Source organism: Bos grunniens, chromosome 2, assembly GCF_055505025.1.
Source record: "Bos grunniens cultivar Pamir isolate PY7600 chromosome 2, Bosgru_T2T1.0, whole genome shotgun sequence".
In the NCBI taxonomy this organism is placed as follows: Eukaryota; Metazoa; Chordata; class Mammalia; order Artiodactyla; family Bovidae; genus Bos; species Bos grunniens.
The window spans coordinates 92,822,290-92,848,406 of NC_141166.1; the positions used below are offsets into that span (position 1 = coordinate 92,822,290).

A 26,117-nucleotide genomic window follows, 5' to 3' on the forward strand; every position below is an offset into this window, starting at 1 on the left:
TATTACTTCCTAAGGTGCCTTTCCACTTAACATAATCATCTCTTCATGTTCATAAATACATGTCTATACCATATAGTAAAGGCTATGGTCTTCCCAGTAGTCATGTATGGATGTGAGAGTTGGACCATAAAGAAAGTTGAGCACTGAAGAATTGATGCTTTCCGAACTGTAGTGCTGGAAAAGACTCTTGAGAGTCCCTTGGACTGCAAGGAGATCAAACCAGTCATCCTAAAGGAAATCAACCCTGAATATTCATTGGAAGGACTGATGTTTAAACTCCAATACTTTGGCCACCAGATGCGAAGAGCCAACTCATTTGAAAAGACCCGGATGCTGGGAAAGATTGAAGGCAGAAGGAAAAGAGGATGACAGAGGATGAGATGGTTGGATGGCATCATGGATTCAAAGGACATGAATTTGGGCAAACTCCAGGAGATGGTGAGGGACAGAGAAGCTTGATGTGCTGTAGTCCAGGGGGTTGCAAAGAGTCAGACGCAACTTGGCAACTGAACAACCACCACCACCGTTTTTAATAGCTGCATGATGCACCACTACATACAGCGTGGCCACAAAGTGCCTATATAAGCTAGCGAGAAGTCATCAGTGAACTGTAAATTTAAATCCATCAAGTACTCAGCCTCTCTTCTTTATTACACTTACTGGAATCACTCATATTGATGTCCCACATAGAATAAATAGCAAAATAATTAAAAGAGATCAGAACTGTGTGCAGAGAAGTTTCTGCAGATGTGTCACAGCATTAACACTTAACCCCATCATCTCTCTCTGCCACCACTCTTCTCCCTCCACCCAACCCTCAGAAAGAATGTAGACTCCAAGTGGCAGGAAGTTTTTGCTTTGTTTTGTTCACTATTATTACTTAAAATAAATAAAACAGTATCCAGTGCACACAGCGGGTGCTAAGTAATTATTTGTTGAATGAATGAATGAATGGTGCTGGTTGCTCCTTCATACCCTATAACCCTGGTACAATGACTCTAAAGGGGGAAACAACAGCAGAGCTTCTGAGTAAATGAACTCTAATAGCCTTAAGAAGCCCCATGTGGCCCCAGTGAAGTCTGTGCAAGCTTCTGGACCATTAAGAGCCTCATAGCTGAGCAATACTAGGGGCTCCACAGAATCAAGCTTCAATAGCAACACCAAGTGGCAACAAAAGGCAACAGCACCAGGGAGCTTTAAAGGGAGGTTCCCTTCTCCGCTTGTTTACTAAAGAGGAATGACAATACCAATACCTCTAGGAGTCCATCTAAAAACACAGCCAGGGTGAATGGGGAAAGGAATGCCTCCAGAAGGAGGCAAAGGACTTCTAGTACAGTGATATATATTTATCTTGAGTCTGAAGAGCAAATCACATATATTACAACTTGCCAGCTTCATGGTCAAATTTTCTCTCTGCCTATAATGGATGGGGTTTTGTTCTTGCTGCACAGATAGGTTATTTTTTTTTTTTTAATGTCATTTGGCAGTGTTACAACTACCTGAGATTAAATATTCCCCCAATATATTTTTCTTTATATATAAATATATATATTATTTATCTTTTACAGGTAAATTCTTAGTCTTTCTGGAATTTCATCTGGCACATGGGGTGAAGTGGGGATCTAAGAATCTATCCTTTCTTCTTTGATCTGAGAAGCCAGCACCATCAATTACCAAATTTTGTCAGCATACATGTATATCAGTACCAATACACTCAACATCCACTCACGCCCCGCTCCTCCACAACTGATTTTTAGATCATCCAATAACCTACCTATTCCTGCTAGAACTCAATTTTTAATGACTGTTTTTTCACTTCTGGCTATGTGATACATAATTGTGTGTGAAGCCTCTTTGATATCCCCTCAAAACCCTTCCAACAATTTCAAAAATATCTCAACAGAATTTTTTTTACTTGATCTTTTATAGAAAATGGAAAAATCCTAATTTAAATACTCTATCCAGCATAGTTTACTTTCTACAAATATAGGACTCACAATTACCCTTTTTAAAAAGTATAAAATCTAAAGACTTTATAATGGCCTGCCAAAAAGTATTTCATTTTTCAAGTGAAGGAAATAACAGTTAAATTATGCGCTTAAAAGTATTTTAAACTCCAGGAAAAATCTTAAATATTATAATTAAGGAACCATTCTTTTATAGCATGTCACCATGCCCAGTGTTGGGGCCCTATCTCACATTATCCTATGTCAAATACATAGAGCGGGGGAGAGTTAAAAGAGCCCTCCTGGGGCCTAAATTCTAAATTTCCAGGGTTTGGTGGGTGTAAGTCATAACATTCCATCACCAGGTTATGATTGTATATGGAGAGCTTCAAATACACCGTGAAATACTTCAGAAAGATTCTAAGAATATCATAAAGAATCAGTCCATCAATACCTATAAGGAACAAAAGACTCACCCTCTACACAGCCCATAATGTTCAACACACAGCATTAAAAAGGATTCAAGTCTAACCCGTAAAACTTTTAAGAAAATAGGTTCCATCAGTAATAAAAAAAAAAAAATTATATAAAATAAGCATGCCTCAAAGAGATCTTTAAAGCTCTTCCTACTATGTTTGAAAATAAAAACTCACGACTGGTCTGCTTTCAACCATGGCAGAACATCTGGTACCAGACTTGCTACTCTATTGAAAACAAGCATGTTATTAGTCACTCCGTCCAACTCTCTGCAACCAGGGAGACTGTAGTCCACTAGGCTCCTCTGTCCACGGGATTCTCCAGGCAAGAAGACTGGAGTGGGTTGCCATTCCCTTCTCTAGGGGATCTTCCCGACCCAGGGGTGGAACCTGGTCTCTTGCATTGCAGGTAGATTTTTTACCATCTGAGCCACCATGGGGCTGAAAACAAGAATAAAACAGGCCAAAATATATGAGGCAACTGTGGTCAGGAAGTGAACAACAAGCAGTGCACATCTGAGGTTTCTGAAAGAAGGGAAATATGAAGTAAGCCTCACCATGGCCCTAGTGTTCTACCTGGGCATACTTTCTTGTCCCAACACAAGTAGTGAAAGCCGCTCAGTCGTGTCTGACTCTTTTCGACCCCATGGACTATACATGGAATTCTCTAGGTCAGAATACTGGAGTGGGTAGTCTTTCTCTTCTCCAGGGGATCTTCCCAACCCAGGGATTAAACCCAGGTCTCCCGCATTGCATGTGGCTTCTTTACCAGCCAAGCCACAAGGGAAGCCCAAGAATACTGGAGTGGGTATTCTTCTCCAGCAGATCTTCCTGACCCAGGAATCGAACCAGGGTCTCCTGCATTGCAGGTGGATTCTTTACCAACTGAGCTATCAGGGAAGCCCAAAACACAAGTAGAAACAGCCCAAATAAGGCACCTAGGAGACAGAGGCCAGATTTCTGAGCATAGGGATTTAATCGTGGGTCCTTGTTGGTCAAGGGCTATGCTGTATACACCCACACTCCCACACACTCTGGGTGAGGTTCTATGAGGTCTAGCACAGATCACCTGCTATTAGACTGGAAGGCTGCACAATGCAAGGAGTCTTTACAAGTTCCTACCTGCTATGGACTGAGTGTCTGTGTCCCCACAAAATTCATACCATGAAGCCCTACCCAGCACTGCTGGAGCTGGAGACCAGACTCTAAAGAAGTAATTAAGGTGAAATAAGGTCATAAGGTTGAAGCCCTGACCCAAGAGGATTAGTGTCCTCAAAAGAAGAGACACCAGAGAGCTCCCTGTCTTTTCTCACATGCACAAAAATGAGGTCAGGTGAGGACACAGTGAGAAGACAACCATCTGCAACCCCAGGGGCGAGCCCTCATTAGACACCAACCCTGCTGGGAGCTTGATTTTGGACTTCCAGTCACCAGAAATGTGAGAAGACAGATTTCTGTTGCTTAGCTACGTGGTCTACGTTATTTGGCTATGGCAGCCCAAGCAGACTAGTACCCCAGCCAACTAGAGTAGAGAGGACCATATTTTAGGCTATCAATTGAAACCTCCAAAAAGGCTATCACACCTTAGGAGTAAAGGCATCCTAGAATATAGTAATATCAAAACAGACCTATCTCACAAAGAAAACTAGTTAACCAACACACGGTAACTAAATGCATGCACACTGGAATCATGTCAAATGAAGACTACTTGTACATTAAAGCACAGTTTCAATACTCCTTCAAATGTGCACAAAACTACCAACACCTAGGATAATCTAGGACAATATACTCAGTGTGCTCTCTGAAGGCAATATGTTTGTATTAGACCAACACTACACCCCATCACATGGACATTAACAATCACAATATACAGACAATTAAGACTATAATGAAGGAAATATAAAACACTATTATAATTAGGATACTGCATGTATCTCAGGACATGACTAAAGCAATGCTTATTAGGCCTTAATGGAAAAGTTGCTTTTTATGTATTTATTTTAAAAAACAATTATTTTTATACCTTAAAATTACAGGAGGAGAACTGTGAAAAATTGAAAAAAAATTTGTTTTCCAAAAGCAGAAATAACTAGAAAATGGAAAGCCAATGAATAAGTAGAATTCTTTTTGGTATCTAACAGGAAACCACAGCTGAGGCTTTTACTAAAGACATAAAAATGTTCTCTCTTTACACCAATTCATTACATACTAAATAACTATTTGAAAATACAGGACAGCCAATTTTTTCTAGCTTGCAAATCCTACATATTTACACTATTAAAATAAAATATACTTGCTATTACATTAGTAGACCACACTAGATTCTAGTTTGCTCTAGAATTCTAGTTAAGTTAAATTTAGATTAAAATATTTAAATGCCAAATACATCACACTGATAAGATGATAAATATTTCACCTGCTTTTCTGACTCCAATGACAACCACCATAAACTCAGCATTTTGGAGTGCTTGGGTTTAGCATACATTTTTATCTTTTAATTCTCGTCATTTAATGTTTTGATTTGTTTGGGGAAAATTTTTGTTGATACAGTTTACTATGGGGAAAGCTGTAATATAAATTCTACTTTAATACACTACTTATCTCCTAAAAGAAAAACCTACTTACAGCTCTGAGTAATGAATGACAGGCAATAATTAAAAAACAACCACAAGTGACAGTTCCAGAGCATTTTACATATGCTCAACTATTTACGTTGAAACCAAAGAAGATTTCCCATTTAATACATAAGGAAACTGAGATACAGAAAAGTAACTAGCAAAGATCATACAGCTAGTAAACAGTAAAAAGATTCCAATCAAGGCAATGTGGCTCAGGGTATATTTTCTATTAAACTGCCTCTTGGCAGCAATTTTTGTTCAAAATGGCTAAATTAACTCTTTTAACAAGTCAGTTGTCAGTTTCTCTATGTAGGAACATTTTAAACATACTGAATAATAAAAATGCTAGATCAACTCTGCTTTATAAGCAAAGGATCAGATAGAATATCATGCTTAACTTCATTTACTACATCATCTAGTAAAACAATATATACATTTGAAATTCTTGCTCTGGTGGAATACAGAAGAGTGACTGCTACTCTTTTCTCATTTCACGTGTCATGCCAACATTTGTGGGGAGACTAGGAAAAGTTTAGCGAGTTGGGGAGACAGGAAGAAAGAAAAAAAATAAAAAAAATCATATACTGCCTTCTAATATTGTAATTTATTAAAAAGGTAAAAGGTATAGGGCAGGCTTTACCTCCCTACAAGTTCACTTTCTTCTTATGTGACACTCCCAAGATACCCTCTGTTATACGGTTTGCTGAAAACCATCAGTTCAGTTCAGCCGCGCAGTTGTGTCCAACTCTTTGCGACCCCAGGGAACAAGCATGCCAGGCATAACTTTCCTTCCAAGGAACAAGTGTCATTTAACTTCATGGCTGCAGTCATCATCTGCAGTGATTTTGGAGCCCAGAAAAAAAAGTCTGCCACTGTTTCCCCATCTATTTGCCATGAAGTGATGGGGCCGAACACCATGATCTTAGTTTTCTGAATGCTGAGCTTTAAGCCAACTTTTTCACTCTCCTCTTTCACTTTCATCAAGAGGCTTTTTAGTTCTTTGCTTTCTGCCATGAAGGTGGTGTCATCTGCATATCTGAAGTTATTGACATTTCTCCCAGCAATCATGATTCCAGCTTGTGCTTCATGCAGCCCAGTGTTTCTCATGATGTACTCTGCATATAAGTTAAATAGCAGGATGACAATATACAGCCTTGATGTATTCCTTTCTCAATTTGGAACCAGTCTGTTGTTCCATGTCCAGTTCTAACTGTTGCTTCCTGACCTGCACATAGATTTCTCAAGAGGCAGGTCAGGTGGTCTGATATTCCCATCTCTTTCAGAATTTTCCAAAGTTTCTTGTGATCCACACAGTCAAAGGTTTTGGCATAGTCAATAAAGTAGAAATAGATATTTTTCTGGTACTCTCTTGCTTTTTCAATGATCCAGCAGATGTTGGCAATTTGATCTCTGGTTCCTCTGCCTTTTCTAAAACGAGCTTGAACATATGTAAGTTCACAGTTCACGTACTGTTGAAGCCTGGCTTGAAGAATTTTGAGCATTACCTTACTAGCGTGTGAGATGAGTGCAATTCTGCGGTAGTTTGAGCATTCTTTGGCATTGACTTTCTTTGAAACTGGAATGAAAACTGACTTTTTCCAGTCCTGTGGCCACTGCTGAGTTTTCCAAATTTGCTGGCATATTGAGTGCAGCACTTTCACAGCATCATCTTTTAGGATTTGAAATAGCTCAACTGGAATTCCATCACCTCCAATAGCTTTATTCGTAGTGATGCTTCCTAAGGCCCACTTGACTTCACATTCCAGCATGTCTGGCTCTAGGTGAGTGATCACACCATCGTGATGATCTGGGTCGTGAAGATCTTTTTTGGACAGTTCATCTGTGTATTCTTGCCAGCTCTTCTTAATATCTTCTGCTTTTGTTAGGTCCATACCATCTGTCCTTTATAGAGTGCAACTTTGCATGAAACGTCCCCTTAGTATTTCTAACTATCTTGAAGAGAGGTCTAGACTTTCCCATTCTATTGTTTTCCTCTATTTCTTTGCATTGATCACTGAGAAAGGCTTTCTTATCTCTCCTTGTTAGTTTTTGAACTCTGTATTCAAATGGGTGTACTTTCCTTCTCTCCTTTGCTTTTCACTTCTCTTCTTTTCACAGTTATTTGTAAGGCCCCCTCAGACAGCCATTTTGCTTTTTTGCATTGCTTTTTCCTGGGGATGGTCTTGATCCCTGTCTCCTGTACAATGTCACAAACCTCTATCCATAGTTCATCAGGCACTCTATCAGATCTAGTCCCTTAAATCTATTTGTCACTTCCACTGTCTAATCATAAGGGATTTGATGTAGGTCACACCTGAATGGTCTAGTGGTTTTCCCCACTTTCTTCAATTTAAGTCTGAATTTGGCAATAAGGAGTTCATGATCTGAGCCACAGTCCGCTCCTGGTCTTGTTTTTGCTGACTATACAGAGCTTTTCCATCTTTGGCTGCAAAGAATATAATCAGTCTGATTTCGGTGTTGGCCATCTGGTGACATCCATGTGTAGAGTCTTCTCTTGTGTTGTTGGAAGAGGGTGTTTGCTATGACCAGTGCGTTCTCTTGGCAGTAGTTCTCTTGGCTATGACCAGTGCGTTCTCTTGTTCTATTAGCCTTTGCCCTACTTCATTCTGTACTCCAAGGCCAAATTTGCCTGTTACACCAGGTGTTTTCTGACTTCCTACTTTTGCATTCCAGTCTCCTATAATGAAAAGGACATCTTTTTTGGGTGTTAGTTCTAAAAGGTTTTGTAGGTCTTCATAGAACTGTTCAACTTCAGCTTCATCAGCGTTACTCATTGGGGCACAGACGTGGATTATCGTGATACTGAATGGTTTCCCTTGGAAAATGAACAGAGATCATTCTGTCATTTTTGAGATTGTATCCAAGTATTGCATTTTGGACTCTTGTTGACTATGATGGCTACTCCATTTCTTCTAAGGGATTCCTGCCCACAGTAGTAGATATAACGATCATCTGAGTTAAATTCACCCATTGCAGTCCATTTTAGCTCGCTGATTCCTAGAATGTTGATGTTCACTCTTGCCATCTCCTGTTTGACCACTTCCAAATTGCCAACATGTGCTGGATCATCGAAAGAGCAAGAGAGTTCCAGAAGAACATCTATTTCTGCTTTATCGACTATGCCAAAGCCTTGGACTGTGTGGATCACAAGAAACTGTGGAAAATTCTGAAAGAGGTGGGAATACTAGACCACCTGACCTGCCTCTTGAGAAACTTATATGCAGGTCAGGAAGCAACAGTTAGAACTGGACATGGAACAACAGACTGGTTCCAAATAGGAAAAGGAGTAAGTCAAGGCTGTATACTGTCACCCTGCTTATTTAACTTATATGCAGAGTACATCACGAGAAACACTGGGCTGGAAGAAGCACAAGCTGGAATCAAGATTGCTGGGAGAAATATCAATAACCTCAGATATGCAGATGACACCACCCTTATGGCAGAAAGTGAAGAGGAACTAAAAAGCCTCTTGATGAAAGTGAAAGAGGAGAGTGAAAAAGTTGGCTTAAAGGTCAACATTCAGAAAACTAAGATCATGGCATCTGGTCCCATCACTTCATGGGAAATAGATGAGGAAACAGTGGAAACAGCGTCAGACTTTATTTTTGGGGGCTCCAAAATCACTGCAGATGGTGACTGCAGCCATGAAATTAAAAGACGCTTACTCCTTGAAGGAAAGTTATGACCAACCTAGAGAGCATATTCAAAAGCAGAGACATTACTTTGCCAACAAACGTCCATCTAGTCAAGGCTTTGGTTTTTCCAGTGGTCACGTATGGATGTGAGAGTTGGACTGTGAATAAAGCTGAGCGCCGAAGAATTGATGCTTTTGAACTGTGGTGTTGGAGAAGACTCTTGAGAGTCCCTTGGACTGCAAGGAGATCCAACGAGTCCATTCTAAATGAGATCAGCCCCGGGTGTTCTTTGGAAGGAATGATGCTAAAGCTGAAACTCCAGTACTTTGGCCACCTCATGCGAAGAGTTGACTCATTGGAAAAGACTCTGATGCTGGGAGGGATTGGGGGCAGGAGGAAAAGGGGACAGAGGATGAGATGGCTGGATGGCATCACCAACTCAATGGACGTGAGTTTGAGTGAACTCTGGGAGTTGGTGATGGACAGGGAGGCCTGGCGTGCTGCGATTCATGGGGTTGCAAAGAGTCGGACACGACTGACCAACTGAACTGAACTGAACTGAATTTGCCTTGATTCATGGACCTAACATTCTAGGTTCTTATGCACTATTGTTTTTTACAGCATCGGACCTTGCATCTATCACCAGTCATATCCACAACTGGGTGTTGTTTTTGCTTTGGCTCCGTCCCTTCATTCTTTCTGGAGTTATTTCTCCACTGATCTCCAGTAGCATACTGGGCATCTACCCACCTGGAGAGTTCATCTACACTGTCCTATCTTTTTGCCTTTTTATACCATTCATGGGGTTCTCAAGGCAGTAATACTGAAGTGGTTTGCCATTCCCTTCTCCAGTGGACCATATTTTCTCATACCTCACTCCCAACTCCACAGAACAGTTATGCTCATTTCTACAAACACTCTGACATTAGGCAACAGGGCAGAAGTATAAATGTAGTAAGTATAATTTCCATTTCAACAGACTTACTAGAAAGTTTCATGTGGAAGACACTAATAGATGGGGAAAAGGAAAAATGAATCTCCAAAAGTAGCCACTAACTTGCCAAAACACCAGCGATGGAGAATGAAAAGCAGTTAGGTTGGGCTGATGATTACTTGTCCTCTGCAGACTGAGGAAATCACTGGGCACATGTGGAGCACACACATCACCCATTAAACACTGAAGATTCACCTTCTCTATTCCCAGCTCTGAAACTTATACACTAGCTTAAGGCTTCTAGGTAGTTCCCCTCAGCTCTGACTGAAATCTGAAACCATGTTCTCATCTGTAAAATGGAAATTAGAATGGCTCCCTGGTAGGCTGCAGTCCATGGGGTCACTAGAGTCGGACACAAATGAGCGACTTCACTTTCACTTTCATGCATTGGAGAAGGAAATGGCAACCCACTCCAGTGTTCTTGCCTGGAGAATCCCAGGGACGGGGGAGCCTGGTGGGCTGCCGTCTATGGGGTCGCACAAAGTCGGACATGACTGAAGCGACGGCAGCAGCAGCAGCCATGTTTAAAAGAGGAGTTGTGAAAATTAAGTGAAAAGAAAAATGGATGAAAAACTTAAATAGGTATTTCAAAAAAGAGAATATTAATTTAGTGACTGTACTAAAGATCAAGCACATAAATACATATTAAAGCCACAATGAGATGCCATTAGAATGGCTAAAATTCTCAAAACTACACCACTATGTACTGGCAAAATTTTGACATGAAAATGAAGCAATATGAGCTAAAACTAAGTAGGTGGCAGCTTCAAAATGTCAATAGTTTTCAGGGGGCAAAGTCTTGATATCTGTCACACTGACCTTCTTAGGTTCAATCCCTATACTAAATGCAAACAGTCACTAACAAGTTACAGACAAATAAGGCAATAATGTTAAAAAAATTCTTTCCTCTCAACCCTCTGTGTTAAGTTGTAGTATGTTGTATATTTACCTGTAGAAAAATCCTCCTCTTGCCCTCTTAACTTTAAAATTGACCACTGAATAACATGGGTTTGAACTGCACATATCCATGTAACTTTTCTAATAACTATAAAAAATTTTTAGACATTTATAACAATGTGAAAAAAATTGAAGACAAATTGGGAAGCCTAGAAATATTTTAAAGATTAAGAAAAAGGTGTGTCACGAATGCGTAAGATATATGTAGATATACGTATAACATCAAAAATATATTAATAGACTGTGTTATCAGTAAGGCTTCCTGTCAACAGTAGGTTATTAGTAGTTAAGTTTTCGGGGGGAGTCAAAAGTTAATACATGGAGTTTTAACTGTGCAAGGGGGTCGACAACCCTAACCCCCTGAGTCGTTCAAGGGTCAACTATAAATCTAAGTAAGCTTAGAACTAACTATTAGTATCAGGAAACAAAAAAGTGTATTATTAGCTATTAATATCATCAGTTCATATAAACCAAGAATAAACTACAGTTTAGTTCAGTTGTTCAGTCGTGTCCAACTCTTTGGAACCCCATGAACCGCAGCACATCAGGCCTCCCTGTCCATCACCAACTCCCAGAGTCCATCCAAACCCATGTCCATTGTGTCGGTGATGCCATCCAACCATCTCATCCTCTGCCGTCCCTGTCTCTGCCTGCCCTCAAGCTTTCCCAGCATCAGGGTCTTTTCAAATGAGTCAGCTCTTCGTATCAGGTGGCCAAAGTATTGGAGTTTCAGCTTCAACATCAGTCCCTCCAATGAACACCCAGGACTAATCTCCTTTAGGATGGACTGGTTGGATCTCCTTGCAGTCCAAGGGACTCTCAAGAGTCTTCTCCAACACCACAGTTCAAAACCATTAATTCTTCGGTGCTCAGCTTTCTTTATAGTTCAACTCTCACATTCATACATGACTACTGGAAAAATCATAGCCTTGACTAGACGGACCTTCGATGGCAAAGTAATGTCTCTGCTTTTTAATATGCTGTCTAGGTTGGTCATAACTTTCCTTCCAAGGAGCAAGTGTCATTTAATTTCCTGGCTGCAATCACCATCCGCAGTGATCCTGGAGCCCAGAAAAATAAAGTCAGCCACTGTTTCCACTGTTTCCCATCTATTTGCCATGAAGTGATGGGACCGAACACCATGATCTTCGTTTTCTGAATGTTGAGCTTTAAGCCAACTTTTTCACTCTCTTCTTTCACTTTCATCAAGAGGCTCTTTAGTTCTTCTTCACTTTCTGCCATAAGGGTGGTGTCATCTGCATATCTGAGGTTATTGATATTTCTCCCAGCAATCTTGATCCCAGCTTGTGCTTCATCCAGCCCAGCGTCTCTCCTGATGTACTCTGCATATAAGTTAAATAAGCAGGGGGACAATATACAGCCTTGATGTACTCCTTTTCCTGTTTGGAACCTGTCTGTTGTTCCATGTCCAGTTCTAACTGCTGCTTCCTGACCTGTATACAGGTTTCTCAAGAGCTGGTCAGGTAGCCCGGTATTCCCATCTCTTTCAGAATTTTCCAGTTTATTGTGATCCGTGCAGTCAAAGGCTTTGGCATAGTCAATAAAGCAGAAATAGACGTTTTTCTAGAATTCTCTTGCTTTTTCAATGATCCAGCAGATGTTGACAATTTGATCTCTGGTTCCTCTGCCCTTTCTAAAACCAGCTTGAACATCTGGAAGTTCACGGTTCACGTATTGCTGAAGCCTGGCTTGGAGAATTCTGAACACTACTTTACTAGCGTGTGAGATGAGTGCAATTGTGCGGTAGTTTGAGCATTCTTTGGCATTGCCTTTCTTTGGGACTGGAATCAAAAGTGACCTTTTCCAGTCCTTTGGCCACTTAAACTATAAATAAGTAAACTATAAACTACAATGTCTTCTCAAATCTTAAAAGAACATAAATTTCCTTTTATGATTTTACTAATCTAATAAACCCAAACGGAAGAAAAAAAGGCCCAAAACAGATATGACTAGCAAAATGAAGAAAAACAAGACACAGGCCTGACCCTGACCCACACCTATAAAAGCCACTGACATAGGAATAGAATGTGGTATTGGTACAGGATAAAGAGAACAGTGAACAGAAAGCACAGATGCAGGCCTCATGCAGGGGAAGGGATTTACTATGTAGGAGAAAGTGCACCAAACTAATAGGGGAAGGATAGACTGTTCAACAATGGTGATTAAACAATTGATTACTGTCTATTGTGAATTGACTATCCCATCAGATCCCTCCTTAGAGCTTACATAAAGACCAAGTCCAGATGGATTAAAGACCTAAGTACAAAAATCAAAACTCCAATAAAACTTCCAGAAGAAAACATGACAACATTCTTATAGACTCAAGAGAAGAGAGAAAGCCTTTCTAGAACAACAACAAAAAAATAAAACCAAGGGAGAAAGACAGTATTACTAAATAAAAACTTCTTTTTTTTTTTTTAACAGTAAAGGGTATCAGAAACAAAAAGAAGCGCCAGACTGGGATATATATTTGCAATTCATGTAAACAATGAAAGATTAGTAGAGGATGCATGTGGAATGCTAAAACTCAGTAAGAAAATAATCTAACAGAATAAGTATATGAAAGTAATGAGCAGACATGTATGTGAGCTAAGTCACTTCAGTCATGTCCAATTCTTTGAGATCCTATGGACGGTAGCCTGCCAGGCTTCTCTGTCCATGGAATTCTCCAGACAAGAATACTGCCCTCCTCCAGGGATCTTCCTGACCCAGGGATCGAACCCTATCTTCTGTGGCTCCTGCATTGCAGGTGGATTCTTTACTGCTGAGTCACCGGGGAAGCCCAATTTTTACAAACAGAAAACCGACTCACCAAAAAACATGAAAAGATGTTCAATTGCAATGTAACTGAAATGAAAACAATGCCCTATTTCATACCCATCAAATTGGCATAAATTTTAAATTATGACAATACCCAGTGTTAATCGAGAATATGGAACAGAGGCTTGACTTCCACTGCTGGTGGGAGTAAAATGTTCCACAAAATACATGAAAGAACAATCCAGTATTATTTAAAATTTTGCAACTTTGCACTATATACATTTTTAATAAAGGATTCCTCTTCAAGATACAATCCATGTAGAATCTCTCACTCTTATGAACAAGAAAACATGGATAAGAATTCTCACTGCAGTGTTGTCTGTAACAGCAAAAAAAACTGCAAAAAACTTCATGTTCATTAATAGGATAATGAGTTAAAAAACGTGGACTATTACACAGCTTTTAAAATTAATGAACTAGTGCTACAAACATCAATATGCATAACTCTCCCAAAAGTGCTAAATGACAAGTTGAAAATGACTACAAAGAGTATTTTTTTATGAAGTTTAAAAACATGTAAAACAATACATATATTTACATGTTTAGTATATAACATAGTTTTTTTTAATCTTTTTAGAGAGTGTTTACTGTAAGAAGACAGGAAAAAGAATAGTGTCAAGTAGTTATTAAATACAGGTAATAATTCCCATTGTATCTTGAATGTTTTCCTAAGAAAACAATGCTGCTAAGTCGTTTCAGTTGTGTCTGACTCTGTGCGACCCCATAGACGGCAGCCCACCAGGCTCTGCCGTCCCTGGGATTCTCCAGACAAGAACACTGGAGGGGGTTGCCATTTCCTTCTCCAATGCATGAAAGTGAAAAGTGAAAGTGAAGTCGCTCAGTCGTGTCCGACTCTTTACGACCCCCTGGACTGCAGCCTACCAGGCTCCTCCGTCCATGGGATTTTCAAGGCAAGAGTAGTGGAGTGGGTCGCCATTGCCTTCTCCAAAGAAAACAATAAAGTGTGACAAATGTTAGGATTCGACAGAGGTGATAGACAGGAATAGAAGTTTACATTATATTCTATGCTTTATGCTAAAAATATCTTATTGTTTAAAAAATTACAAAATATATCAATTATAATTTATAACTAGATTTTTGGTACCACGTGAGCAAAAGAAAGTATAGGGGAAAAAAAAACTGATGGTTAAGGCTACCATTCTCACCTATAATCGAAAATTTTTTTAATTTTAACTTTTTACAAAGATTATAACCACTCCATGTGTTGAAGAATTGCCTTAACTACATAAATGTAATGAATTTAAACATATAAAGTAAATTTGTATTATCAGAGAGCTATCAACATCTATTTTTATATTAGGGTTTCTTATAAAATTTCATTGGAGAAAAAAATTCCATGCAGAAAATCGTAAGCCACCTCACTGTCAAGTTATTTGAACACAACACAAGCCAAAGACAGCAATACACACATTCAAATTTTATTTGAAAAAGTCTCCTTATAGATACAGTTCATACTTCAATCCACTGTGTCTGAAAAGTTTTTATAGAGGCAGAGTTTAAGCTCAGCTTTGTGGAACACAATTAAGTATATCTCTTAAGGAAGGAGATACCAAGAGTTGTTGAAAAAGCAAAAATCTATCAGTGAACAGTAAAAGGCATAGAGTTGGAGACTGGTAAGAAAGACTGCCTGACTTGGGTAAGGAGAAAAAAAGATATGCAAATAAGAACTGGAGTTAGGGAGCAGAACAGTCATGATTCGGGAACCAATGTCATGAGACTGGAAAAAATTGATAAAGAATATAAGGAAATGACATCAGTCCTTTTAACACTATCACTAAATCTTGCTATTGTTGACTGTGTGTCCCTCATGTTTTACTTTCTCTTTGGAATCCCCTAAAAAGGTTGCCCTAACCAGGCTCCACCTCAGGAAACCTACACTCCCCCTTCAAGAGAAGACTCAAGGGTGGGGGTCAGCGGAGGGATACATGTGGATATTTTCTCAGCACAGCTTCAGAGAAATCTTATTCAACAAAACAAACAGTAAATCCAGATTAGAAGAATTCCAGTAAGTATTTAAAGAGCTCTAATGCTAGGTATGGTATACCTAGCATATCCTTCAGGATTCATAGGTTTTGACTTCAAGATAAAAATGGGAACTTGCCAGAGCTTTTTACCTCCTAGACTTTGACCTGCTTCCATCTGACAAGTCAAATACCATCAACTCACGATTGCCTTCTTGGACATCGTGACTTACTACAGCCTTTTGCCTCAAGCAAAGGATTTCTTCTCCACATGAATGATATCAGAAAGACTGTGCACCCTCTGATGAGACTGCACCAACCAAAGGAAGGTAGTTTCAACTTTCAGTTAATTATAAAATGACCATGGGGAACACATGTTTTAAAATTATTAAATTAAAAAAAAAAAAAAGAAAAAAGAAAAAATAAATAAATAAAATAAAATGACCATATCATACACATGGTAAGAGGTGGTTACTCCCTGCAGGTTTAAGTACTGTCAGGAAAGCAGGGGAAGGCAGAAGGCAATGGCACCCCACTCCAGTACTCTTGCCTGGAAAATCCCATGGATGGAGGAGCCTGGTAGGCTGCAGTCCATGGGGTCGCTAAGAGTCGGGCACGACTGAGCGACTTCACTTTCACTTTTCACCTTCATGCATTGGAGAAGGAAATGGCAACCCACTCCAGTGTTCTTGCCTGGAGAATCCCAGGGACAGGGGGAGCCTGGTGGGCTGCCGTCTATGGGATCGCACAGAGTCAGACACGACTGAAGCGACTTAGCAGCAGTAGCAGCAGCAGGAAAGCAGGGAGAGAGAGAGGCTAGTTGTCAACGCCTGTACAGATAAAATGTACACCTGAAGGTCCTTGTCTTCTTTTCAGGGAAAATAACTGTTGTAAATAGAGGGAAAATATAAAGCATTGCCTGTATTTCTAGGATTGTATTTCTCACATTGTATTACAATTTTTTAATTTTTACTTCTTTTTCGCTGCTCTGGTCTCTCGTTGCTGTCTGTGGGCTTTCTGTGGAGAGTGGGGGCTGCGCTTCCTGGTGGTGCACGGGCTTCTCATTTGTGCTGGCTTCTCTTGTTGCAGTAGTTGCAGCTCGCAGGCTCTAGAGCACAGGCTCAGTAGCTGTGGCACACAGGATTAGCTTCTCCATCACATGTGGAACCTTCCTGGACCAGAGATCAAACCTGTGTCTCCTGCATTGCAGGCAGATTCTTATCCACCAGGGAAGTCCTGACAATTATCTTTTTATATGTGTATGAATCCACCATTAGAGAGAGAGTTGCTTGAGGGAACACAGTCTGTTTATTAAATTTGTGTCCCCAGAACTTAACACAATTTCTGGTGCACAGTAACCACTCATGCCTATTTGTTAAATGAAAGGTAAACAAGGCAGTGACAAAAAAGAAACAATGGTAATAAAAATCTGACTGAATCAAAGACAGCACAGGTGAAAAGGACAATGACATTGCAAAGGAACATTCCTGTGGACATCTCAAGTTAAATAATGACTTGCGTGTCATATTAATTTAATTTCAAATTAAAGAAGGCTTTAAGCTTTCAAAGAGCAATATATAATTTTCCTTCTATGATAGAGATATAAAGTCAATTTGAAATCCTAAATCATACCATTTTCTCTATTAATTCCAACCACTTGCCTAAAAGAAGTTTACAATCAAGCTTTCTATTTTATTTTTAAACTGTCTTTTGGATACTGACTTCCAGTCAGTCATACTTAAGTTAACAAATAAGTGCCTGAAGCTTTGGCTGATGGCACTGCCCATTAAATAATCTATACATGGTTTTGTTCTGTTTTGTTTTTTTGTCTGAAGAGCAGTGCTTCTTTTACTACAGCAGTACTGAACTGTGATCTACTAAACCATGTTGGAACCTCAGGAGCCACTGAGGGGGAGGTTTAGAAAAGCAACTAGGCTTACTTTCACTAGAGAAGTTTTCAATCAGAAAACAATAGGCTTCCAGGAAAAATCTCCCTTAAAGAGTTCCACAGTTTTTAAGTTTGAAAATCATTTGTCTTATCCTAGTTTGCTTTTTTCTTTTTTAAAACTGTGACAAAACAAAAGTCTTCACAACAACAATAAAAAGTGTAGGTCTAACTGCAAGGAAGAAGACATCATTAGGTGTTCCAAAGGCAGAGGCTGTGAGCCTCAATGTGATGCTTCCGAGATTTAGACCAGTCACCAATGTTCAACTACCAAGAAAAAAAGCTGAATGAAATTATGGAAATATATACTTGAAAACTACAAGGGTCAAAATATATAAAACCGTCTAGCTCTCTGGAAATAGAAAATACTTATTAGACTTTTGAACAAGCACTTTTGGAATCACAAACCAAAATAGGGCACTTTCTAGACCTTCCCCATAATGAGAAAATTGTAACTATGAAACAGGTGCAATACTGTGTGATGTGCAATATTCAGTATGACTGGCAATTTTCAGCCATACATTTCATTACAGTAAATCCTAAAACTCTACCTACAGTTAACTGCTGCTACAAAAATATCAATATTTACTTTAGTCAGCTTCAGTTACTGCTTTTCTAATGCCACAAGTAAGTTCTCATACCCAGTCCATCTTTTTCTCACTCCATAATCACTGAAGACTCCTCAACAAGTAAAATATCAGCTGTTTTGGACTATTTTGAAATCTTGGGGTTTTCCTTTTCATAACGTAAGACAGACACCTTATAGCACTTGCGCCATCCATGGGTAGAGTAACACTTCCAACTACCGTAAATAGTTGCTATCACGGCTCGGACGCATCTGGATATAAGCGAGGTAAAACACCTTCCTTCTACTGACCAGGAACAAGTTTAAGTCTCTAAGTGTTGAGTGCCCTACACAACAGCGTCTGCTGCACCATTTCCTAAGCACGAGGCAGGGGACTGGAGGGCCGGGGGACACAAGACTCAACCAGCTCTAGTGGGAGCTGAAAGTTTGTGTCATCAACTCCTCCACCGGTCAATTAGTGCAGTCTCCAGAGAGCCCCAGGCTCCTCCCTATTCCTGAGTTTGGCGAGGGGAATGGTTCTTTTTCGAGGTCCCCAACCTCAGGTGGGCTAGAGACACGCCCCAAGCCGCTGGGGACGCGCCGAGGTTGCCCACCCTCTCAAAAAAATCCTGGCTGCCTCGGAGCGGCGGCGCCGCCCCCTTTCCTAGGCTTTCCAGTTCCCAGAGTCGCCACCGCCCACTTTCTAGCACAACAAACAGCGGCCCAGGGCCGGGCCCAGCACTTACCCACATCTTGCTCGAAAGGGTTGGCGGTGAACAGAGGCATCTCGCCGGTGCCCGAGCCTTCCTCGCTGCGATCCCGCAGAGGCTCGGCAGTTGCTCGGGGTTGGAGGACCCGCGGCCGCGGCTTTCTAGACGTCTAGCTCGGCCCCGACCACGTCCCAGCACTTCCGCCACCGCATCTGCCCGGCTCCCGCCTGATGGGCCAGCTCCCGGTCCGCGCTCCGCCCTCAACTCTCCTCCCGGGGAGAGGTCCCGCCAGTCGCTGGCATCTTCTCAGCGCCCCTGTGTCCGCCGCCCGCGGGGAGGAGGCGGCAGCCCTGGTCCGAAGTTCCAATAAGGGTCAGGCAGCTGCCGCGGCCACCTGTCCATGGCTAGGACCCGGGCAAGCCACGGAGCTGGGGACCTTCGGGGCCGGAAGTCGTAGCGCCTGGGACTGGGCGAAGCCAGAGGCCCGGAAGTTGCACTGCAGGTGGCCGCTTTTCTGAGGGTATAGTCGTCCGGGTTTCTCCGCCTAGGGCTGCGGGTTCAGACGACCAAGCTCTCTCCAAATTGGTTCCTTTCTAAGCTGTGGTGCCACACGACCTTGGGGCCGCGGCTGCATTCGCGTCACAGTCCCGTTGCCTTGGAAACGGAAGGAGCCTTGGTAGCGCAGAGAGTCGGCGAAGGGTTTGGTTCCGCCCATGGCGCTTGCAGGGTGGCACTCTCCTCCGGCGCCTAAACTCCGCGGGAATAACCACCCTAGAAGCAGCGGCCGAAGTAACAATGGCTCTGTGCCGACTCCTGTCTTTTCGCTTTCCATCGTGGTCTCGCCATGAGAATACTGCTGGACTCAATTTAGATCAGTCGCTCAGTCGTGTCCGACTCTTTGCGACCCCATGAACTGCAGCACTCCAGGCTTCCCTTAATCACCAACTCCCGGAGTTTACTCAAACTCATGTCCTTGGAGTCGGTGATGCCATCCAGTCATCTCTTGCTCTGTCGTCCCTTTCTCCTCCTGCCTTCAGTCTTTCCCAGCGTCAAGGTCTTTTCCAATGAGTCAGTTCTTGGCGTCAGGTAGTCAAGTATTGGAGTTTCAACTTCAGCATCAGTCCTTCCAGTGAATATTCAGGACTGATTTCCTTTAGGATGGACTGGGTGGAACTCCTTGCAGTTCAAGGGACTCTCAAGCGTCTTCTCCAACACCACAGTTCAAAATAATATATATCATAATATATTAGGGCCAATAAATTCTTAATATATAAAAAAAATCCCTAGTATGTCTTGGGACTTCCCCAGTGGCTCAGCAGTTAAGAACCCGCCTGGAATACGGGAGAAATGTGGGTTCCATCCCTGGGTTGGGAAAATCCTCTGGAGGAGGAAATGGCAATTCACTTCAGTATCCTGGGAGATATGAACAGAGGAGCCTAACAAGCTATAGTCCATGGGGTCTCAGAGTTGGAAAGGACCAAGAAACTAAACAATAATAACAATATATAATTTACTTACTATGTTTTCTCTCTCTTTAGAATATAAACTCCATGATTTTGTTCCCTGCTGTATCCCCAGCATTTAAAACAGTGTCCAGCACCTAATAAATACCTTTCAAATAAAGCTCAATAAATACCTTTCAAATGCAACTAAACAGTACTTGGCAACTACCAGTAAACTTAAACCATTAGTTGAAGTGTGAACCCTACCAGAGCTTCCAATTTATCAATGATTATTTTTTTTAATCCTAAAAATGACTTCAGCATTTTAACAACGGGCCAAACAAAACCATTTTACAACCTCTGGTATAAAGATTTGAAACAAAGATGAGAGAACCTTTATACATGGCATAGTTCAGAAAAGTGGTTGCATTTTGTATCATAAAGAGGTTAACAAGGAGGAAACATTTTCAGGTGAAGAGAAGCTGATTTTCAAAAAACATTGAACCTAGGATGTTCAAAGTATATCTGGAGATTTTCTAGGTGAATTTGGGATTAAGACAGTGTTGGAATGGAAAATGAGGCTAGACAGACATAAGAGGAAACAGGAAAGAGCCTTAAGGAGCAAGTTAAGAATTTTTAATTTTATCACTGAAGGCACTGGATCATCGATTGTTTAAAGATTTTGAGCAGCAGAGGAGTACACAAAAAGTTTCCAGATACTAACCTGACTGCAGTGTGCATGATATACGTTAAGAAGCAGGCCAGACAGCTAGTTTAGGAGGTACTTGAAGAAGAGATGTTGTAGAGGAGATTGTATTGAGATAAGAGCAAAGGGCTGAGAATTCACCTTTGGAAAGTATTCACATTTTAAAGAGATTCCTTAACTCTTCCACATCTTAATAGCAAATATGCTCAAGAATCTCTAGGTATTTACTTTTCTGTGCCAAGTAACTCCAGTCTCTTGGTGAATCCAATTTAAAAAATACCTAATAGTCACTAAGATCCAGACCCTGTATTAGAAACAGGGAGATACAAAGATAGCTCATTGTTACTTCACCTAATGAAGTTAATGAAGAATTAAAAGATATGTCATTGGCAGTCCACAAGTACAGGTGTGCAAAATTTCTGTAGTACAACCTCTTTTGAGCCCTAGTCTCCCTGATAACAAAATAATCTCATCAATTTCAGATGAATTCAGTCTAGGGTTTTTTGTTAACTGTTGCTGTTATTTTAGGTTTACACTCTACAAATCTATATTTTTAATTCACACCACTTTCTCTGAACATAACAAAATCTATCCCCAGGTATGTTCCAACTCCGCCAGTACAAATTTGGTGAATAACTCTTTTTATTTTACAAAAGAGTCAGTGCTTCCCCAGTCAGGCCATGAAGAAGAGAGGCACTTGAAACTTGATGCTAGTTATTGGTCTAGAAACACTAAAAGGGGTTGTGGGAAATCTTTTTTTTTTTTTTCCCCCTCCCTTGCAAAAGAGTAAGGAACATGACCTCTTTTCAGTACTTCAGAAAATAAGGATTGAGGTAACCAAAGAAAGCAGGGATTTGATTGGTTCTGGATCAAAAAGGGAAATCTTGAGAAGGGAAGCTCACATCTTGGAAGGCATCTTCCTCAGATGGAGCTTCTCCATGGTCTTCAGGCTACGGAAGCCACTGTACTCTAGAAGGGTCAAGCACACCACTTGTGTGGGTCCAGGATACTGAGGTAATCTATCAGCTCAGAGTTTACAGAGTATCCACCCAGATATCCCCATCATCCTAGATCTCAGGGTCTCATCCTAGATATCCCCATCATCCTAGATCTCGGGGTCTCATCCTTTCCCCTGCAGGGCCCTGACTTTAGTCTACACTCTGCTATGGGTCGTGAATTCAACCTTCTTTTAAGTTCTGCTACTCTCACAATTGGGCCTCCCTGGTGGCTCAGTTGGAAAAGAATCCGCCTGCAATGTGGAAGACCACAGTTTGATCCCTGGGTTGGGAAGATCTGCTGATGGAGAGCATGGCAATCCATTCCAGTATTCTTGCCTGGAGCATCCCCATGGACAGAGAAACCTGGCAGGCTACAGCCCATGGTGTCGCAGAGTTGGACAAAATTGAGCAACTAAACACACTCTCACAATTGCATCCCAGGTGGCTCAGTGATAAAGATCCTGCCTGCCAATGCAGGAGATGCGGGTTCAATCTGTGGGTTTGAGTATTTTTGAAATAAAATTTTTATTTTCAAATAATTTTAGATTTACAAGAAAGTTACAAAGATAGTACAGAGAGGTTTCATTATTCCTCGCTCCTTTCTCCTGTGGTTAACATCTTACATTTCCATAGTAAATCTGTCAAAACTAAGAAACTAACATTAGCTCATTACTATTAACTGAACCCCAGATTTGTTGGGATTTTACCAACGTTTACATTAATGGCCTCTTTTTTTTTTTTTTCCAGAATCCAATTCTGGTGTGCCAGATGTCCCCAACATCACCACCAGGTTTAATGATTCATTGGGACTCATAGGATTCAGCATATAGTCACCTTCATGACTGTATTTTTTTTTTTTTTTTACAACTAGAGGATATAAAACAGAATAAGCAAAGGGTAAAGGTACATAGGGTAAAGTCTGGAGTATGGGCTTCCAAGAGTCCTCTCTCAGGGGCGGCACACAGGACTTGCCTAAATCAAGCCAAAACTTGTGTGAAATGTCATCTGCCAGGTAAGCTCATTGCAAATTCAATGCCCAGGGTTTTTTTATTGGGGGCTAGTCACACAGTCACCTTCTACTTAACACCCACCCATACTTCCAGACTCTCAGAAGGAAAGCAGATGTTCAGCATAAACCATATTGTTTGTACAAACACTTCAGGCACCAGGAGTCATCCTTATCAGGGATATTGTGGCAACTTTCCCCAAATCTAAGTTCCCAGATACCAATCAAGGGTCAACCTTGCAAGCAGGATTTTCCCTTTTTTAAATTTATTTTTTATTGAACTACAGTTGAATTACAATGTCATGTTGGTTACTGCTGTACAGCAAAGTGACTCAGTTTTATACACACACACATACATTCTTTTTCATAGTCTTTTTCTTTGTGGTTTATCACAGGATATTGAATATAGTTCCCTGGCTATACAATAGACCTTGCTATTTATCCATTCTATATGTACCAGTTTGCATCTGCTACCCCCAAACTCTCAATTCAACCCACTTCCACTCTATTCCCCTGTGGCAACTACCAGTCTATTCTCTATGTCCCTGATTCTGTTTCTGTTTCATAGATTCATTTATGTCATATTTTAGACTCCACGTGTAAGTGATATCAATATTTGCCTTTCTTTTCTGATTTATTTCACTTAATATGATCATCTCTAGTTGCTTTTTAAAAATGTAACTCTAATTGACTTACAATACTGTGTTAGTCTTGGTTGTACAGCTTCAGACTCTTTTCCGTTAGTATAGTTTATGACAAGATATTGATTATGGTTACTTGCACTATACAATAAATCCTTATTGTTGATTTACTTTATATAATGGCCTGACAAGCAGGCCTTTCTAAGGATTGCAGTCTCAGACCTGCTAGGCTAACCCTTTTCTGCAAACAGGAGTTTCACAATTCATGTAAGTTGTCATACCTCCCCTAGTCTCCTCAGATTTTTGACAGTCTCTCGGTCTTTCCCTGCTTTTCACAACCTTAGCAGTCTTGAGAAGTGCTGACCGGATATCCTGTAAACTATCCCTGAATCTAAGTTTGTCTAATGTCTTTCTCATGCTTAGATGAGTGTTGTGGGATTTTGGAAAGAAAATCACAAAGGCGGAGTGTCCTCATCACATTACTGTAATGAGTACATGATGTCTGGTGATGGCAACTTTTAGCACTTGGTAAATGCAGCATTTGCCAAGTTTCTCCACTTCAAAGTTAATATTTTTCCCTTTCCCTACTCTGTTCTTAGGAAGCAGGTCACAGAGTCTAGTCCACCCTCAAGGGAAAGTGAAGGCCATAAACTTCACCTTCTGTAGAGGGGAGTACTTGTAATAAGCACATTATTGGAATTCTCCTATAAGGAAAATTCATCTCTCTCATATTTACCTATTTATTAAATTGTTTCTATCAATATGAACTCATGTATATTTATCTTATACTTTGGGTTATAATCCAGCAATACGTTTTGTTGCCGTTGTGTTTGTTTTTGCTTAAAGTGTTCCAGCTTTGGTCGTTGGGAGCTCCTTCAGCTGACTTCTATGTCCCTCTGATGTGTCACTATTTTTTTTTTTTTTTTTGAGCATTTCTTTACTTTCTGGTGCTACAAGATGCTCTAGGCTAATCTTGTATGTTCTCTGCGGTAGTCTTAGAATCAAATATTTCTCAAAGACAAGCTGGTTCTGACACTCTCTCTAAAGGCTTCCATAGAAGATTCCTAGCTTTCATGATGTGCCTTGAGTAGAGAGCTGCCTAACCTGAGCTTGTCATTTCCTCCCTGTAGCACTGTAACAATAATTAACAACAGCCAGCTAGTTCCACAGTTTTTATAATTCTCTTCACCTCTCTCAAGGGCTTCCCTGTTGGCTCAGATGATAAAGAACCTGCCTGCTGTGTGGGAGACCCAAGTTCAATCATGAGTTGGGAAGATCCCCTGGAGAAGGGAATGGCTGCCCATTCCTAGAGAATTCTTTCCTAGAGAATTCCAAGGACAGGGACTACACTCCACAGGGTCATGAACCCTCAGACATGACTGAGCAACTGACACTTTCATACTTTTCATCTCTTTCAAATGTTAGAGCTTCTTTCATACTTTTCACCTCTTTCAAATGTTAGAGCTTCTTCCATACTTTTCACCTCTTTCAAATGTTAGAAGCCAGTGCATGCCCTTCTACCTGTACCCAAATCCAGTTTACCATGATCTTCGTAATTGTGAAGTTACAGAAGTAGTTCTCAACATTTGGCATCAGAACTACTTGGAGAGCTTGTTAAAAACACAGATTTCTGGAGCCTCCTGCAGAGTTTCTGATACAGTAAGTCTTGTGTGGAGCACAACCTAACCCCTAGCCAGGTAAACATAAAACCTCACGAAAAAGCCCTGTTCTCAGTTTATTTTACCCAGTATGTCATGTCTGGCTTTTGACCAAAATTCACAAGGCATATTAGAAGACAAAAAGCCAAAACAAAACAGTTTGAAGAACAACATCAGAACTAGACTTAGACATGGCACGGATGTTAAACATTTCCTCAAACTCACAGATTCTTTGACCATGTCCAGTCTACTTATAAGCACATTAAAGACATTCTTCATTTCCATTATAGTATGTCTGATTTCTGGGCTTCCCAGGTGGCTCACTGGTAAAGAATCCTGCCAATGCAGGAGACGGGGCCTTGTTCCCTGGGTTGGGAAGGTCTTCTGGAGGAGAAAATGGCAACATGCTCCAGTATTCTTGCCTGAACAATCCCATGGATAGAGAAGGTTGGTGGGCTATTCTTGCCTGAACAGTCCCATGGATAGAGGAGCCTGATGGGCTACAGTCCATGAAGTTGCAGAGAGTCAGATATGACTGAGCACGCACTCACATTTTTATTTGATTTCTGTGTTTCCTTTTCATTCCTTCTTAGAATTTCCATTTCTCTGCCTAAATTACTCACCTGTTCTTGTATGCTGTCCACTTTTCCCATTAGTGCCTTAGCATGTTAATCATAGTTCATCCAAATTACTGATGTGATAATTCTGACATCCCTGACAGATCTGAGTCTAGTTCTGACAATTGTTTATCTAGCTAAATGTTAGGCTGTGTTTACCATTTGCTGTAGCTGTAGGTGTCAGAGACTTAATTTCCTCTGGTGTTCTTGTTTTTGTCTGTCCTGTTGTCTTTGGGTTCCTGAGAGACTTAAACACAATCTGAGATATGTAGCTTTCACTTGTAGTCCTCATCACAGGAGCCCTGTTGATGTGGTGAGGTGTTGGGGGAGGGGATGTATTCTAAGGTGCTATAATTGAG

At 40.8% G+C, this 26,117-nt stretch overlaps 1 protein-coding gene across 6 annotated transcripts in view; it reads right to left on the reverse strand.

The window, feature by feature from the left end:
* The window catches only part of STAM2 (signal transducing adaptor molecule 2), a 47,062-nt gene extending 28,158 nt beyond the window's left edge, over nt 1-18,904 (reverse strand). For all 6 annotated transcript variants that reach the window (XR_015146256.1, XR_015146259.1, XM_086353500.1 and 3 more), the window contains exon 1: nt 18,727-18,904. Coding sequence is in view for 4 of the 6 variants with exons in the window: in XM_086353500.1 (XP_086209626.1) it covers nt 18,727-18,766 (40 nt within the window). In the remaining 2 variants the exon portion in view is untranslated. The remainder of the gene's footprint in view (nt 1-18,726) is intronic.
* Between the last annotated feature and the right edge of the window lie 7,213 nt (nt 18,905-26,117).